Source organism: Dipteris shenzhenensis, chromosome 23, assembly GCF_047967505.1.
Source record: "Dipteris shenzhenensis isolate YYH24624 ecotype China chromosome 23, Dip_SZ_1.0, whole genome shotgun sequence".
In the NCBI taxonomy this organism is placed as follows: domain Eukaryota; kingdom Viridiplantae; phylum Streptophyta; class Polypodiopsida; order Gleicheniales; family Dipteridaceae; genus Dipteris; species Dipteris shenzhenensis.
In genome coordinates, this window is record NC_141618.1 from 44,986,776 (window position 1) to 45,004,784 (window position 18,009).

General features: G+C 47.1%; 1 protein-coding gene across 2 annotated transcripts in view; it reads right to left on the reverse strand.

Moving 5' to 3' along the window:
- Window positions 1-18,009, reverse strand: part of LOC147887443 (protein SLOW WALKER 1-like) — a 70,344-nt gene that overhangs the window by 12,862 nt on the left and 39,473 nt on the right. For both annotated transcript variants that reach the window (XM_087394826.1, XM_087394825.1), the window contains exons 10-12: window positions 8,421-8,657; window positions 8,165-8,284; window positions 7,631-7,737 (exon numbers count right to left, since the gene is read on the reverse strand). In XM_087394826.1, coding sequence (XP_087250952.1) covers window positions 7,631-7,737; window positions 8,165-8,284; window positions 8,421-8,657 — 464 coding nt within the window. The remainder of the gene's footprint in view (window positions 1-7,630; window positions 7,738-8,164; window positions 8,285-8,420; window positions 8,658-18,009) is intronic.

Consider the following 18,009-nt stretch of genomic DNA (forward strand, 5'->3'; position numbering starts at 1 on the left):
ATTTATGCATCAGTACTTGATTCTGAGCTCAGCAGATTTGCGGAGTGTCGAGGACTCAGAGCAGCGAGACATGCCGGTTTCAGAAGGGATCATGGGACCATGGACCACATTCTCGCGCTCATATGTATCATCGAGGAGGCGAGGGCACGAAAGCAGAGGGTTTACTGTTGCTTTGTGGACTTCCGCAAGGCATTTGACACTGTCATGAGAGCCTGCCTCATACAACGCCTACAGGATCTGGGTTACGACTAGGAGATCATTTGGGCTGTCATGGCACTTTATGAGCGAGTTTCAGGCAGAGTCCGGACAGGATCTGGATGGACAAACGAGATCATGAGCACTATCGGGGTCAAACAAGGGTGCCCATTATCACCTACCTTGTTTGGCCTCTACATCGACGAGCACGAGACAGTGATGTAGGCACCCGGTGGGGTAGGCTGCTCTCTCGCGGGCACGCTGATCCGGATACTACTTTACACAGATGACGTGGCTCTCTTGTCTTCCTCAACAGAGGGGCTCCAGAGACACCTTGACGCACTACAGTCCTTTTGTGAGTCTCATGATTTGAAGGTCAACTTGGGTAAAACCAAGGTTATGATCTTCAATACAACTCGAGTCGTTATGCGCGATGAGCATTTCACATTTGATGGCTCCCCTGTTGAGGTAGTTTCATCATACACTTCGATGTAGGCGCGCCTGAGCAGAGGATATGTTTCATCGGCTAGACTAGAGAGACAGTGCTTCCGCTCTCACTTTCAAGATCCACGGACCAAAGGGCTACTTTTTAACTCCTTGGTCCGCCCAACACGCATGTATGGCAGCCCATGCTGGGGGCCAGATTTGTCGGATACAGAGTGGGCTAGGGTGGAGCGACTACAGGTTCTCATGTTATCACGGATGATCCGCGGTAAGCCATCCGTCCGTCACCAGATCATTCGGGCAAAGTTTGGGTCACCCCCATTACAGCTAGATGCTGCATTTCAGGTCATTGCATATCTGCACCGAGTCAGGAAGTACGAGGATTACACATCCGAGCGTAGCAGAATACCATGGCTAGCACTGTCCTCTTCTATGGCACTTGCAGTAGGGGGAGATCAAAGGTGTTGGTATGCACGCACAAAGAGATGGTTTGCATTACTAGGTCTCCACATGGACAGACTACTTCCTTTCTAGTACGGCATGGATGCTCCTTTCTCTCCCCTCCTATCACACCAGGTCAACCAGGTTATCCGTGAGGATCTACTACAACTACACACATTCCCGACTTGGTTGGGCCCGAGTGATCTTCCAGTGAAGCTGGGCTTCTACAGAGATCACTTCTTACATATCACAGCGGAGGGTTTCATTGATCCACCAGGATACACGCCGATTCACCTACCCCACTCGATGAGGATCTCCCTTGGGCAGTTCCGGGTCTCTTCACACAGACTTCGTATCGAGAGCGCCCGAGCAAAGCGGTTACCCAAGCAGAGGCACATATGTACACTGTGTGACATGCAGGAGGTTGAGACAGAGGAACATTTCATCTTCAGGTGTCCTATTTACTAGGAGATCAGAGGACGTTTCTATTGTCTCTTCAGAGATAGTTATGGGATGTTGGCCCGTGTCCTCTCCTACTCAGACCAATGATGTTTGGCTGGTTTCATTCATGAGATGCTCAGACACCGCGATAGGATACTCCAAGCACGAAGACAGGAGCAGACTTCTCCCTCGACTGATACCTCTCATAGCTCCATCACGGAGTTCTTTCAGCCAAATCACATAGACCCCCAGTAGGCGAGACCTCGACATGACCATGACCCAGAGCCTGTGACCCGACAGCTCAGAAAGAGGGTTGACTCACAAATCATACTTAAGGACATCCCCTCCTTGTTTTCGGAGCCCGACCGACGGGGATCACAGTGGCCTTGGTTAGACACAGAGCTACGACCAGGAAACGTACCAGGACTGCACCCTTGAGGAGGCGACAGCGTTCTATTGCTGACCTCATGCCTCCACTTCCACAACCTCATCCATGCTAATGTCCTGCTGCTGACGATGATGAGGATGATGGTTATGATGATGCCGACGATGATGCTGAGATTGATATATATAGTCGGGATATGACTATGTGTTGTACTTAGGACTTAGTATTGCCATTTTGCTTTTTTTGCATTCTGCATTGGTGTGGATGCTCGTTTAGTAGCTCCACTACCACAGCTCATTGTATCAGGTTTTTCACAGTCTCATAGACCCATCGGTCTTCCAAAGACTTTAATAAACTCTCTCTCTCTCTCTCTCTCTCTCTCTCTCTCTCTCTCTCCCCCATAATTGTAATAGAGCTTTGCATTTGAGTCAGCTCCAAGGCACGGTGGGGTGGAAAGGAGGAGCTAGCTGATATGAGGGTACTATGGATCATCAGAGAGAGCCGACACAATGTTGCCAAGCAAGGGACGCAAAGACCACACACAACACAAAGAGTGACCAGAGCCACACGATCGATGTCTGGCCTATATCAGCTCTCCTCAAAGAAGACCGCCAGAGATGAGGCATCACTGTTGACATAGCCCGTCGGATCGAAAGATAGAGGAGACCACGCCCTCCGCCACAGCGCAAGATAGCTCGACAGACATAGATCGAGGATACCTTTGCAGTCCACCCGAGAACCACCACGGTGCACGGTCTCAGCTTTTGAGTCTCGGCTTTTAGTCTCCTCTTCAGTTTTGTTTGAGCTCTTTAGCTCTTTAGCTCAGCATAGCACTCAGCAAGGGCCCTAGCACGTACCACGGAGAGTGACTAGAGCGACACGATCGATGTCCGGCCTATCACAGCTCTCCTCACAAAAGACCACCAGAGACAAGGCGTCACTCTTAACATAGCAGAGCGGATCCAGAGATCAAGGAGACCACGTCCTCCGCCACAGCACGAGACAGCTCGATAGACGTAGATCCAAGATATCTTTGCAGCCCACTGGAGAGCCACCACGGTGCAAGGTCTCATCTTTAAGTTTCACCTTTCAATCTCCTCTTGAGTTCTGTTTGAGCTCTTTAGCTTAGCATACCACTCAGCAAGGGCCCTAGCAGGCACTTTGCTTCAGCCCATTGAGGCTTGAATCTAGCACGCATTTTGCGTCAGCCCATTGAGGCTTGTATGAGTTATTTTCTATTGGTGTACTTTGTCAAATTGTCTCATAGGCCTGCGAGGCCTCCCAAGGACCTCCCTCCCTCTCTCTCTCTCTCCCATGAGAGGACCGCCTTTGCCCACTTTGCGACTTGCAAGAGATCGAGTCGGAGGAGCACTTTGCTTTCAGATGTCCTATCTATTATGCCATTCGAGGCCGATACCACTGCCTCTTCCGCAACGGATTCGGCTCCCTCCCACACATGCTACAGTTCCCGGATCAGCGATGCCTAGCCGCTTTCTTACATGAGATGACTTGCCACCGAGATACCTCTCTCCGAGCACGGCGACACGAGCAGCACACACAGCGTGAGGACACCCAGCGGCCTATCACTGACTTCTTTCAGTCACAGGATACCTCTTCTCAGTCTAGCCGACGACGCGGACGTGAGCGAGAGCCAGAGCCACGACAGCTGCGTCAGCGGACAGACTCACACATCCAGGTCCATGACATCTCGTCTCTGCTCTCGGCCCGCCCCACTAGGGTTACCGTTGCCCTCATCCACAGGGCCACCCGCCGCCCCCGACGACCGAGCTCGACTAGGCCGCGTGACGTCAGATGCCAATCATCTATCGCAGGGTTTTTTCCGACCTCCCATTTGACGGCCCCTCTATGATTGGTCTCTGATGATCACCACCTGCACATGTATACTGTATCTCCCCCCTCTGCCCCATTTTTGGTGCCCCCCCCTTCTTCTTCTTTGTATCATCTGGAGGTAGACACATATTTTTTATATCAGGACTAGACACACAGTCCTTCATAACCTCTTTTTTGTAGAAACGGTTGGTTGGCCCCTTTTGAGACCACCACCGTTATGCTCATTGTATCAGTTATCTTTAGTCTCATAGACCTTCACGGTCTCCCGAAGACTTTAATAAACTTTCTTTCTCTCTCTCTCTCTCTCTCTCTCTCTCTCTCTCTCTCTCTCTAGCCGCCACTGCTCTTCCCGCTGCTCCTGTTGCTACTGCTGCTGCTACTGCGCCTCCCGCTGCTGCTGCCGCTGCTCCGCCCGCTGCTTCGAACCTTCATAATGGCCGAGTGAAGGATCATGAGGGACTATGCACTAAGTTCATTGCATATGGGATTACTCTCCTAGTCCCGATCTTAGCAATGCTCTTTAATGAAGCTGTTTGTTTGGGGTTTCCACGCACCTGGACCATTAACACTATCTCACCCATCCACAAGACAAGGGATCCCATGAGCACGGAGAACTACAGGACCATTATGATTGGACATGTCGTGTCAAAGATTTATGCATCAGTACTTGATTCCCATGGACCACATTCTCACGCTCAAGTATATCATGGAGGAGGCGAGGGCACGGAAGCAGAGGGTTTATTGTTGCTTTGTGAATTTCCGCAAGGCATTTGACACGGTTCCGAGAGCCTGCCTCATACGACGCCTACAAGATTTGGTTATGACCAAGAGATCATTTAGGTTGTCATGGCACTTAACGAGAGAGTTTCAGGAAGAGTCCGAGCAGGATCTAGATGAACAGACGAGATCATGAGCACTATTGGGATCAAATAAGGGTGTCCATTATCACCTATCTTGTTTGGCCTCTACATTGACGAGCTTGAGACAGTGATGCAGACACAGGGGAGGATGGTTGCTCTCTTGCAGGCACGCTGATCCAGATATTGCTTTACGCAGATAACGTGGCTCTTGTGTCTTCCTCAACAGAGGGGCTCTAGAGACACCTTGACGCACTACAATCCTTCTGTGAATCTCATGATTTGAAGGTCAACCTAGGTAAAACCAAGGTTATGAGCTTCAATACATCTCGAGCCGTCATGCGCCAGGAGCAGTTCACATTTGATGGGTCACCTGTCGAGATAGTTTCATCATACATTTATGTTGGGGATGTCTTTCCGGACCTATCTTTACTATGAGACCCATGATGGAGGCACACGTGGGCAGAGGATATGCTTCATTGGCTAGACTAGAGAGGATATGCTTCATTGGCTAGACTAGAGAGGCAGTGCTTCTGCTCACACTTTCAGGATCCACGGACCAAGGGGTTGCTTTTCGACTCCTTGGTCCATCGACGGGGATGTACAGCAGCCCATCTTGGGGGCCAGACTTGTCGGATGTGTGGAGGGCCTACAAGTTCTCATGTTATCACGGATGATTCGTGGTAAGCCATCCGTTCCTCACCAGATCATTCAGGCTGAGTTTGGGTCACCCCCATTACAACTAGATGCTGCATTTCATGTTATCACGTATCTGTACTGAGTCAGGAAGTATGGGGATTACACCTCTGGGCGTAGCAGGCTACCATGGCTAGCACTGTCCTCTTCTATAACACTTGCAGCAGGAGGGGACCAAAGGTGCTGGTATGCACGCACAGAGAGATGGTTTGAGCGACTGGGGCTCCACATGGATTGACTACCTCCCTTCTAGTACAGCATGGATGCTCCGTTTTCTCCCCTCTTATCACATGAGTTCTCCGTGAGAATCTCTTACAGCTACACACATTTCGGACCTGGTTGGTACCCAGTGAACTCCTAGTGAAGCTTAGCTTCTATAGAGATCACTGCTTACATATCACAGAGGAGGGTTTCATTGACCCCCAGGGTACACACAGATCTACTTACCCCACTCACTGAGGATCTCTATTGGGCAGTTCTGGGTCTCTTCACATAGACTTCATATCGAGAGCGGTAGAGCAGAGGGACTATCCAGAGACAAGCGTATATGCACATTATGTGACATGCACGAGGTTGAGACAGAGGAGCACTTCATCTTCAGGTGTCTTGTTTACTATGAGATCTGAGGGCGTTTCTACTGCCTCTTCAGAGATAGCTATGGGATTTTGGCCCAAATCCTCTCCTATCCAGACCAGCGATGTTTGGCAGGTTTCATTCATGACGTACTCAGACACCCCGAGAGGATATTTCCAGCACGGAGACATGAGGCCACTTTTTCCTTGGCTAATCCCTCCCAGAGCTCTATCACAGAGTTTTTTCAGCTAGATCACATGGACCCCAAGACGAGGCATTGACATGACCGTGACCTAGAGCCAGTGACCGGACAGCTCAAACAAGGGGTTGACACACACATCACACTTGGGGACATCCCCTCCCTGTTTAGAGTCAAAGCCCGACCGACAGGGGTCACGATAGCCCTTGTTAGACACAGAGCTATGACCAAGAGACGTGCCAGGGCCGCACCCGTGAGTGGCCGATAGCACTCTATCGCCGATTTCATGCCTCCATTGCCTCATCCACCCTGATGTCCTAAGCCAGTGACCGGACAGCTCAAACAAGGGGTTGACACACACATCACACTTGGGGACATCCCCTCCTTGTTTAGAGTCAGAGCCCGACCGACAGGGGTCACGATAGCCCTTGTTAGACACAAAGCTATGACCAAGAGACATGCCAGGGCCGCACCCGTGAGTGGCCAATAGCACTCAAATCGCCGATTTCATGCCTCCATTGCCTCATCCACCCTGATGTCCTGATGATGATGATGATGAGATTGATATATAGTCGACCACCGACATGACTATGGTGTACTTAGGACTTAGTACTACCATTTTGCATTTTTTGCATTCTACATTGGTGTGGATGCTCGTTTAGTAGCTCCATCGCCACAACTCGTTTGTACCACGTTTTTCAGTCTCATAGACCCATCGGTCTTCCGAAGACTTTAATAAACTTTCTTTCTTTCTTTCTTTCTCCCTCCCTCTCCCTCCCCCCAGCCACAAATAGCAGGAGAGGCAAGGACCCCGAGATCGAGATGCGGCACACCCAACAAAGGACAGAAACGCAGATCACACTCACCAACATTTCTTCCATTTTTAGACCTAGGGTACGGCCGACAAGGGTTACCGTGGCACTCGTCAAGCATCCGATAGCTTCCAAGAGGCCACGACGGACATCTCATCCAAATAGCAGATAGCGAACTATCACGGGCTTCTTGCCTACACTATCTAATCCATTATCGGATGTATCTTGACGTATAATCAGACTGCCTACTCCATGGGGATTTTGATACGAGGGATGTTTTATGACTAGGGTCATGCAAGCTTTGCTTTCATTTTCTGGCCAAAACAGATTAAAGCCCAACGATTCTTAAAACCTTAAATTATAATCTAACTATTTTCAGAAAACTTTGGGTTGCTGCCCTTGTACAATGTCTCCTTCGCATAAATGACACAATAAAATTCTACTTGACACATATACCTTCATAAGACTAGAATATATCCAATCTTACAAATTAAAAATTTTATGGAACAAGGGAAAGAACAAAGGAAACAAGGGAGTTTGTAAGCAACTTTATGAGTAAATGAGAAAAATAAAAATATAAGTTAAAAAGCGTAAAAAATGAAAACCAAAAAAAACTTAGTAAGCAAAGCTATTCTACTTAACACACCAACATTCTTATGACACATAATATTGTCAATTAGCAAAAAGAAAAAAGAGGACAACATTTGACTATTTTTTGCATGCATAAGGCTCTTACTTCTGTAGAAATGCTAGGAGAAGTTCAAGAGAGGAAGCATCAAGGCTAGACACAGCTGAGACCAAACCCCGACGAGTGACTAATTCTTCCATTACAGCTATAACAACCTGCAACAACAAGAGTCTTCCAGTCAATTTCAATCATGCCAGAGTTCCTTGTGCATTTATTGAAATCTGACCGCACAGTGGAGAATTCAGCCCAAAAATTTTAAAGGAAATGCCATCAAGCACCTAAAATGCAGATTTGTTGCCAGGTATCTCTTGAGGGCTTCCATAGAATGTACCACTAACTAGCCCATGCATTGTATAATGGGTTGGCCAATCTAGTAAATCAAGAGCATACAAACCAGTCTAGCTGTCTCCAAACCATGATGGCACTAAAAGAGGGACCTCCAAGAAAACAGCCATTGCCCCTATAAGGTAAGCATCCCACAAAAACAAAATACAACACAACAATGCAACAAAACCCTGATAAAGACAGTCAATTCATAATGTGATGTCAATTCATAATATGATGTCTATCATAATGACTGACCGTTGGATCTGATGTTTTGAGAGAGGCAACAAGTGCTTCTCTGTACTGAAATTTCCGTAAGAATCTGTCATGTTCAGCAAGTCGCCGCCGCCTTTGGCGAGGAACAACATAATCACCCTCCTGTTAACAACAAAGAAAGCTAGTAACCCTGCTAGCAATTGGTCTTCACTCTCAATCTTACAAAGAAAATGCATGACACCATGATCCCACTTTGGCTCTTATAAAGTGTATAGGCAAAAGTGTATAGGCAGTATACCGTGGCTTTCTCTGTAGCGCCACGTAAGAAATAGCGATAGTTGTTAGGGCGCAATACTTTTTCTAGCCTTGGTTCTTCTTGAAGCCCAACCGGACCTCCTTTATCTTCATCTGTAACAACTTTCTTCTTTTGCCGAATAAATAGTTGTCCACTTGATGTGCCTACTGCCATGGTTGTGGCTGATTGCGAAAAATCCATCGAAAGGATTGGAGCAGGATATTTAGACACATGTGTCACCTGAAATAAATTGCTGAATTTGTCATGCTGTACTTGCATCGCAGAATTAGTGAACTCAAAAAGTTAAAAACGTTCATCCCTATATGTGTGTGTGCGCCCACGTGTGCACGCATGCGCAATCATGTGCCTGTGGGTATGCATGTGTTCGCGCACATGGCACCAACAATTGTTAATTCTCATTTGAAGATCACATTTATTAAAGTGGATGAGATCTGTTCACAGTTCTGAAACACTGAATCTCTTTCAAACATCTTAACTACAACCTTCATAAATAGAGTGAAACTTGAAGAAACTTTGACAATCACAGTACATGTCAACTACTAGACATTACATAGATGATGATATACATCGATATTCTACAAAAATATATATGGCTCTCCCTTTCTCTCTCTCTCAGCCATTCCCCATGAGGGACGGCTATGCAGCTCACGCAACGCCTATTTAGGAGCCAATTTGGATCACTTTCAACTTCACGATGCAATCGAGACCAGAGAGAACGACATAATGAACCCATTAGTGTGTTGACCCACACATCAGAACGACAAATATCCCCTCCTTAGTCTCTGACTCGGGGAGACAAACGACAGGAGTGAATGGAGCCCTTGCTAGGCGAAGAGCTATATCTTGTAGACCACAAAGGAGGAGAGGGGGGCTCGAGCAAGCTACCCCGGCTGATCACCTTTTAACACCCCCTCTCAGCTCCTAGATGTCTAACCAAACCCAAGGAGCTGGAATAATTTCGGAGCATCCAAAGAAGCTTCGTGTCCTTCATAGAACTCACCTCCTTGCAAAGTAGCTTTCATAGCCACACTATCTCGTCCGCAGCTCCATAAGCATCCTTCTCCCACTCGTAATCAGAGATGAGTAAGACATTGTGTACTATACACCTTCATAAGACTAGAAGATATCCAATCTTACAAATTAATATAAAAATGTATAAAACAAGCAAAAGAACAAAAGAGAGTTTTTAATGGGAAATTTTAAAAAAGAGCAAAAGAACTTAGTACGCAAAGCTACACTTATGTTCTCATCAATACGCAAGCATAAGCTGCCATCTGGATTTCCAAACATTCCAAAACCTCTTGGGTAAACCCAGTGCTTACTAAGCTTTCAAATCGCAAGCATATCCTAAGGAAATAGCCAAAGATGAAGGCCAAGAAGCCATCTCAATATTTAATTCTACCCCCCCCTGCTAAATCCTCCCCTACCATCTGGGTTTCCAAACATTCCATAACCTCTTGGGTAAACCCAGTGCTTACTAAGCTTTGAAATCGCAAGCATATCCCGAGGAAATAGTCGAAGACGAAGACCAAGAAGCCATCTCAATATTTAATTCTACCGCCCCCCTGCCGAAATCCCACAACCACCTCCTCTGGATCCCGCCCAGCTCACCCAGCAAGCCACCCAACCTCTCCCACCTCCCCTTCCTCGCACCAATCTGCCCAAATATTCTTCCAACGCCTGAAACACCACCACCGCACAGCACGGGACCTCACCGTCCATCTCATCTACAGCTCCTGTCAACCTCCTTGAAGAGGCTCTCAACACGCTGCTCAAGGCAGCCAATTTTGTCCAGACAGCCGACGATACAACGCCAACAAGCATAGCAGAGGAGGAACCCATGCCCATTGCAGATGACGAGGCTCTGCAAGCTCCTCCCTCCTCCCCGCCCAAAAATGTACAGTGGCACCCCGACTTGCAGTCATTCCAAGAACTACTAGATAGTGCACTTATGCACCATTGGAAGCACAAACTCGAGGACTCCCACCTCTACCTCTACGAGATCTCGGAGGTGCGCCCCCTCACGCAATTCATTATCCAGTCTTTCAACGATTGGCGACGCGCCCATCCAAAGTGCACAAGAGGAGGATACCACCTCGCCCCAGATGCTCCAGTCCCACGGACTGATGCCGACGACGGTGTACAACCTCACTGGCGCATTCCCTTGATAGATTGTGAGGGAGAGAGTAGGGAGTAGGGAGTGACTCACTGTAGACACACACTTGTGGGGATAATCACAATGAGTGAGTGGTACCTCCCCAAGTACACACTTTTATATTATGGATAAGGTAGTAACCCTTAAGTACAGCTAAGTACAAATGTGTACTTAGCGTACTTAAGTGTCCTACACTAAAGTACAACATAAAGTACTATTTACATAGGGTGGCCAGTGCCTTTACCCCAACAACCTCCCACTTAAAGGCAGTGTGCCCTCAAGGAGAGAAAGAATATTGGCCTCAACCAATACCCATAAGAGATCTGCAGTGTGCAAACCTCTCTGCAGCTAACCCTTTGGTTAACAGATCTGCCGGATTGTCATCTGTATGCACCTTAACAAGCTGAATTTGCTTGTTTTCAAGCACCTCCCTGATGAAGTGATATTTCACATCTATGTGCTTCGTCTTTGCATGAAAGACAGGATTACGTGCCAACTGTATGGCACTCTGACTGTCACAATGCAACAATGGAATCTCCAATGGATAACCCAAATCTGCCACTAACCGAGATAGCCATATAGCCTCCTTGCATGCCTCAGTGGCTGCAATATATTCAGCTTCTGTGGTAGACAATGCAACGCATTGCTGCATTCTAGATACCCACGACACTGCACCTCCAGTGAAAGTGAAAACGTATCCGGTAGTAGACTTCCGGGTATCAGGGTGACCGGCATAATCAGAGTCTGTATAACCTTGCACTTTTGCATCTTGATTGCCGAAACATATACACAAATCTTGTGTACCCTTCAGGTATCTCATGATACCTTTCACTGCATTCCAATGCTTCTTGCCGGGGTTTGCCATGTATCTACTAACCACTCCCACTGCAAACGCAATATCGGGCCTGGTTGCAACCATAGCATACATGAGACTGCCACACGCTGATGCATACGGGATCTTTGACATCTCAGCTCTCTCAGCATCTGTCTGAGGGCTGTCCAAAGCACTGATTTTCACATAAGGAGGCAATGGAGTACCAATACTCTTCCCCCCTTCCATGTGAAATCTCTGCAAGACCTTGCCAATGTATTCTTTCTGAGACAAGTATAGCAACCGCTTTTCCCTATCCCGAAGTATCCGCATGCCCAGTATATGGTTGGCATCACCAAGATCCTTCATATCAAAGGTTTGGTGCAATCTTTTCTTCAAGGCATTGATCTCCTTATGAGATTTTCCAGCAATCAACATATCATCCACATACAAAATGAGGATCAGTAAACTGCCATCTGAAGCTTTCTTGGTATACAAGCAGTGATCAATGTCACTTCTTTTATATCCTTGGATTCGCATGAATGTATCAAACTTATGATACCATTCTCTGGGTGCCTGCTTAAGACCATAAAGACTTCTCTTCAGCCTGCACACAAGCTTCTCTTTTCCCTTTACTGTAAAGCCTTCTGGCTGCTGCATAAAAATCTCTTCATGTAAATCACCATGAAGAAATGCCGTCTTGACATCCATTTGGACCAAGTCCATATCTGCATATGCAACCAATGCTAATACAGTTCTGAGTGTTGTCATCTTAACGACAGGAGAGAATATCTCATCAAAGTCAACACCATATTCCTGCTTGAACCCCTTGGCAACCAGTCTGGCTTTATGCCTTGGCTTTTCACCAGGTGTGACCTTAAGTCGATAAACCCATTTGCATGGCAGTACCTTCTTACCAGTAGGCAAGGATACCAATTCCCAAGTGCCATTCTTGTGAAGGCTGTCCATTTCAGCCTTCATAGCAAGATCCCATTGAACCTTGTCTGCCCTCTGCCTAGCCTCTCTGTAGCATGAAGGCTCTCCACAATCAGTGAGCATCAAATAATCAATGCCTGGAACAAATCTTTCTGGCTGCCGCGTCGGTCTAGTTGACCTTCTAACCCAATGACCATCGTCTTGAGCTGGCTGTCCAGCCTGTTCATCACCCAGATAAGGTGGCTGTCCCATGTCTCCTGGCTGCATTTGCATGTCAGGAAGATCACCTAACTGTGCTTCATCCATTGGGATGTCTTCTGCCATACCTGGCTGTCCATTAGGACCTGCTGCAGCATCATTTAATGGCTGGTTATGCTGCTGTTGTGGCTGATTTACAGCCTGTTCGTGTTGCCCATGATGCCAGTCATCATCAATAGTTACTTTTAAAGGTCCCTGCTATACAACAGGTTCCTTGAACATGATGGTTTCATCAAACACGACATCATTGCTGCGTATAAGTTTTCTGTTCTTGGGATCCCAAATCCTGTAGCCCATCTCACCTTTGTCACCGTAACCTAGGAATATGCATTTAAGAGACTTTGGATCCAGTTTAGTTCTGTCCTCCCTGCGTACATGCACATACGCGACACAACCAAAGACCCGTAGGTGTTTGTAAGACGGAGGCTTACCCGTCCATGCCTGTTCAGGCACACTGCCACATAGTCTCTTGTTTGGTGACCTGTTAATAAGGTGCACAGCTGTCTTTACAGCTTCAGCCCAAAATGTGTGGGGCAATGCAGCATGTGACAACATGGATCTGACTTTCTCTTGAATGGTCCTGAACATTTTTTCAGCGGTACCATTCTGTGGAGGATCATATGGTGCAGACAACACCCTTTGAATACCTTTTGCCTCACAGAATTCTTGAAACTCTTTGGACAAATACTCTCCACCATTGTCAGATCGTAAAGCTTTCAGTTTATTGCCTGTCTCATTTTCGACCAGTGCAACAAACTTAGTGAAAACCTTGAACGTATCACTCTTCTTTTTGAGAGTGTAGACCCACACTTTGCGAGTGGCGTCATCTATGAATGACAGTATGTACTTAGAACCTCCTAAAGAGAGTGTAGGCATCTCACACACATCTGTATGTACAAGCTCCAAGAGCTGTAATTTCTGATCTGACCTTTTCTTATGAGGTATTTGTACTTGACGACCGTAGAGACAAAATTCACATTTCTTTAAATCTGAAAATTTTAGACTCGGCAAGTAACCAAAATGAGCCAATTGCTCCATTCCCTTAATACTCATATGGCCAAGCCGGCTATGCCACAATGAAATCTTTGGCAGCTCGGCAGCATTTACATCGGAATGCGGACAATGTCCAGCATGAAGTGAGTACAAAGTATCAACCTTAGGACCCCTGGCAATAGCCATTGCCCCTTTGCTGATTTTCCATTTCTGACTGCCAAAGGTGGTCTGATAACCATCGTCATCCAATAAACCTGTGGAAATCAAGTTCTTCTTCACTTGAGGGACATGCCTGACTCCTTTGAGCATTAACTGTTGGCCATTTTCAAGAACAAGCCTTACATCACCTATGCCAATGATCGAACATGCATGGTTATCACCAAGAAAGACAACTCCCTTCTGCCCTCCTGCATATCTGACAAACAGATCTCTGTAGGGTGTAACATGAAAGGAAGCACCTGAATCTATAATCCAGGAAAGCATATCTGATCCATCACCAGCATGAAGTGTATGAGCCTCCAGTGAAGAGGTGAAACATATCTCACGTCCACTGTCACTGTCACTAACATAAGTAACATGCAGCTCCTCTTTTTCCTTGCCCTTAGACTTGCCTTGAGTCTTGCCTTCTTTGGCTCTCAGGTCGTTCTTCTTTTGAAAACACTTTTTCTCAATATGTCCCTTTTTGCCGCAATAGTTGCATACAAGATCCCTTTTAGAGCGGGACTTGCTCCTCTCTCTTTCTTTATAGTTTCCACGTGTCTTGGACCTGCTGCGTGCATTCAAAGCATTCGACTTCCCAACAGCATTGTTCTTTCTATTCATCTCTTCCTGTAGAAGAGCACTCTCCACATCTGCAAATAACAGAATGGCATTTGAGTTGCTGGTAGAAGTCCTGAATGTGTCCCATGACTCAGGTAGAGAACATAGGATGAGTGTAGCTTTCAGCTCATCATCAAGCTTCAACCCCTGGTTGATCACCTGGCTGAATATGCTGTTAAACTCAATAATATGAGTGGACATAGGTGTCCCCTCCTTCATTTGAAGACCAACAAGCTTTTTTAGCCAGTAAGCTTTTCCCGTGGCACTTTTCTTGGCATAAGTATCCTCAAGACGTTTCCACATCTTCCACGCAGTAGGTTCATCCCTGATGCCTACAACCAGTGAATCAACAACTGTAAGCATAATGGTCGACATGGCCAAGTTGTCCATCTTCTCCCACTGCTCATCAGTAACGTTGGAGGGCTTAACACCCTTCTCCTTTATAGGCTTGTACTGGTCCTTCTGCATCAACACATTGTAGCATTGTGTCCTCCATATGTCGTAGTTTTTAGCTCCTTCGAGCTTCTTTATCTGGAACAAGGACGACACGTCGCTGCCGGAACTCATGGTAAAGAAAGTAGAGTTTGACTCCCTGTAGTCGTGCAATTAAGCACTAGTCACTCCAAGAAAATTCCCCCGCAGCGGAAGTACGATCAAAAGTGAATTTGGTACTGTTTCAGTGGCACAAAACCAACTGAATATTTTTCTCCCACTGGCTGCAGAAACAGTACAGCAAACTGTTCCTGTGTTTTTCGCTGGCGAAAGTGCGGTACGGCTGCGTCAAATCGCTCCAGAAAAATCCCAGAACTGATATAATAGAAAACAGCAGTATTTTTGACTTTGTTGATAGGCAAAGATGGCCAAACCTGATGTTTGACAGTCCCGGACTGTCAAAAAAAAGAAACTGTAAATCTCTGATTTTTTGATGAAAATCCCTGATTTTAGACCTCCATATGCTTCATAAACTTCCCCCCCAACTGAATTTACAGTTTGGAAGTGAGGTGGCTCAAAAGCCCTTTGAATGCATGAAGAAAATCAGAGATTTAACATACAATCTGAAAAGATTGACCTTTGACCAAACACTGTAAGTCAAATTTGCACTTTCAAAGCATAGTAGTGCTCCACGAGATAGTCTGATGTATGTAGAGTGCTTCCACTTGACAGATTGCCGGTCAGGCAACAAAAGCCCCAAATTTGACGAAAGTCAAACTTGGTCAAAATCGACCAAATCTGTACCAAATGTGGATGTACTTGCAGCAACAAACTAAAGTATATGTCCCACGCATAATAGCATTAAAAGCCCCTTGAATGGACGGCACATTTCATGCATTAACACAGTAAATGGCATCAACTGATACTGCTCACAAGGCATGTGACTGCATGTGGTTTGACCTGCATCCAATGGCATACACTGCATGTGTCTAAACAGATCTGACCATGCATATACCCAGTGCCAACACTGTGTACAATCACTGGCCAAGTGATAAGACCTGTCTCAACACTGTTTGCGGCATAATGCCTCAGTGCGAGTGTAAGCCCTGCCTTAAGTAGAACACCTAGCTCATATGCCAATGGCGAAATACAGTGCTGTCCCGTGGACAACGAATAAACAGGAAAGAATTTCTCCTCAATGTATGAGCCCAATGAGACTCAAAGATCCTCCTCGACGTGCGGGAAAGCACAAAAAATAAAAAAAACTTGCTGTCGAAGTGCAAGAAAGTACAGCTTATCCTGCGTACCTTTGCACGGTACGGTGATGTGCCTTTGCGTCACGAAAAAAAGAAAAACGATGTACCAAGAAAGGAGGAAAAAGGGCTTGTACGGCGTATGGCTGAAGGAGGCGATGGCTTGGCTGACTTGGTGTCGGTCCTGTTGGCCGACGCCTGGAAATTGTAATCGAGGACGAGGGAGGGTGGATTTGAAGTTGGCGATGGCCTGGCCGTTTGGTGTCGGCCCTGGTGGCCGACGACTATCGGCCTTGCCCGTGCTCGCTGGGCCACGCGTTGTGCTGCCCCTCCTTGCAGCCGTGCTCGCTGGGCCGCGTGCTGCAGCTCGCCCACGCCTCTCCCACTAAGCCTTGCAGCGCTGACCCGCTCGCTACTCGCGCTGTCTACGCGAGCTCGCCCACGCCTCTCCCGCTTTTTACTCGCGCTGTCTACGCGAGCTCGCCCACGCCTCTCCCGCTCCTTTCTCGCGCTGTCTACGCGTGTGCCAGCGCCTTTGCCATCGCGATGAGAGAGAAGGAGCTCTCTGTTCCAGCCCGTTGGCTGAGAGAGAAGGAGAGAATCCGGAATACGTCGCTGTTCCAGCCCGTTGGCTGCGAGAGAGAGAAAGCCCGTGAGGATGAAAGGAAGGGAGAGAGAATCCGGAATACGTCGCTGTTCCAGCCCGTTGGCTGCGAGAGAGAGAAAGCCCGTGAGGATGAAAGGAAGGGAGAGAGCCCGTTGGCTCTGATACCAGTTGATAGATTGTGAGGGAGAGAGTAGGGAGTAGGGAGTGACTCACTGTAGACACACACTTGTGGGGATAATCACAATGAATGAGTGGTACCTCCCCAAGTACACACTTTTATATTATGGATAAGGTAGTAACCCTTAAGTACAGCTAAGTACAAATGTGTACTTAGCGTACTTAAGTGTCCTACACTAAAGTACAACATAAAGTACTATTTACATAGGGTGGCCAGTGCCTTTACCCCAACATCCCTTCCTCAAAATGGAGCAGTTTTGGCAATACTACCGCAGTGCCGCCCACATCGATCGCCGGATCCACCCCCTGTACATGCCAATGGAACGACGATGGACTTGGGCGGAATTCCGAGAGCTCCAACAGGAGCACCCTAATAAGTTGTACAATTTTTCGAAGTACAACTTTCTCAAAGAAATAACTCAGGAGGGATTTTGCTTCCGCCTCCAGTCATTCAACGACACGTACGGCTCAATACCCGACCCTGCCGTCGTAGAAGCGGTCCACTTCAACCACCGCCTCCTCTTACTCCTCCGCGACCTCCCCGCCCACAGTCGCCCCATCGACGACCTCCTCCACAATCTGACCAATCAGATTGTCTTCAACCCCGCCATCAGTCCTACGCAATTTCAGGACCTCCGCCTCTGGGTAGTTGATAAATCAAATCCAAAGTGCAAAGATGGCACGGCCTTCAACCAGCACTATCTAGAAGGAAGTTTGTGCTTAATCATTATATCTACCCGTCTCTAATTTATTTTATTTCTTGTTGGTTCCCGTCAAAGAAAGGTTTTGACCAGATAAACAACCTTCTTAGGACCTTTCTCTGGGGAGAAGAAGTGGGTCCAAAAAAAAAAAGGCCAATGTCAGGTGGCAAGTTTGTACTCTTTTCAAGTCTGTTAGAGGTCTGGACATTGTAGATATTGAAAATTCTTCGGTCAGGTTTATGGCTCGATGGATCCTGAAAGCCTACCAAAATCCGGGTTCACTCTGGGCCACCCTAACTCTTAGGAATATTTTCAAATAAAGATCACCAAATGTAAACACTGCAAAAAACTTCAGCTAGGGGCAGCTCTCTTTAAAAAGAGCCGTGCCTGGCTAAAGGGTCTGAATTGTGGTAAGGTATGTGGAATGCG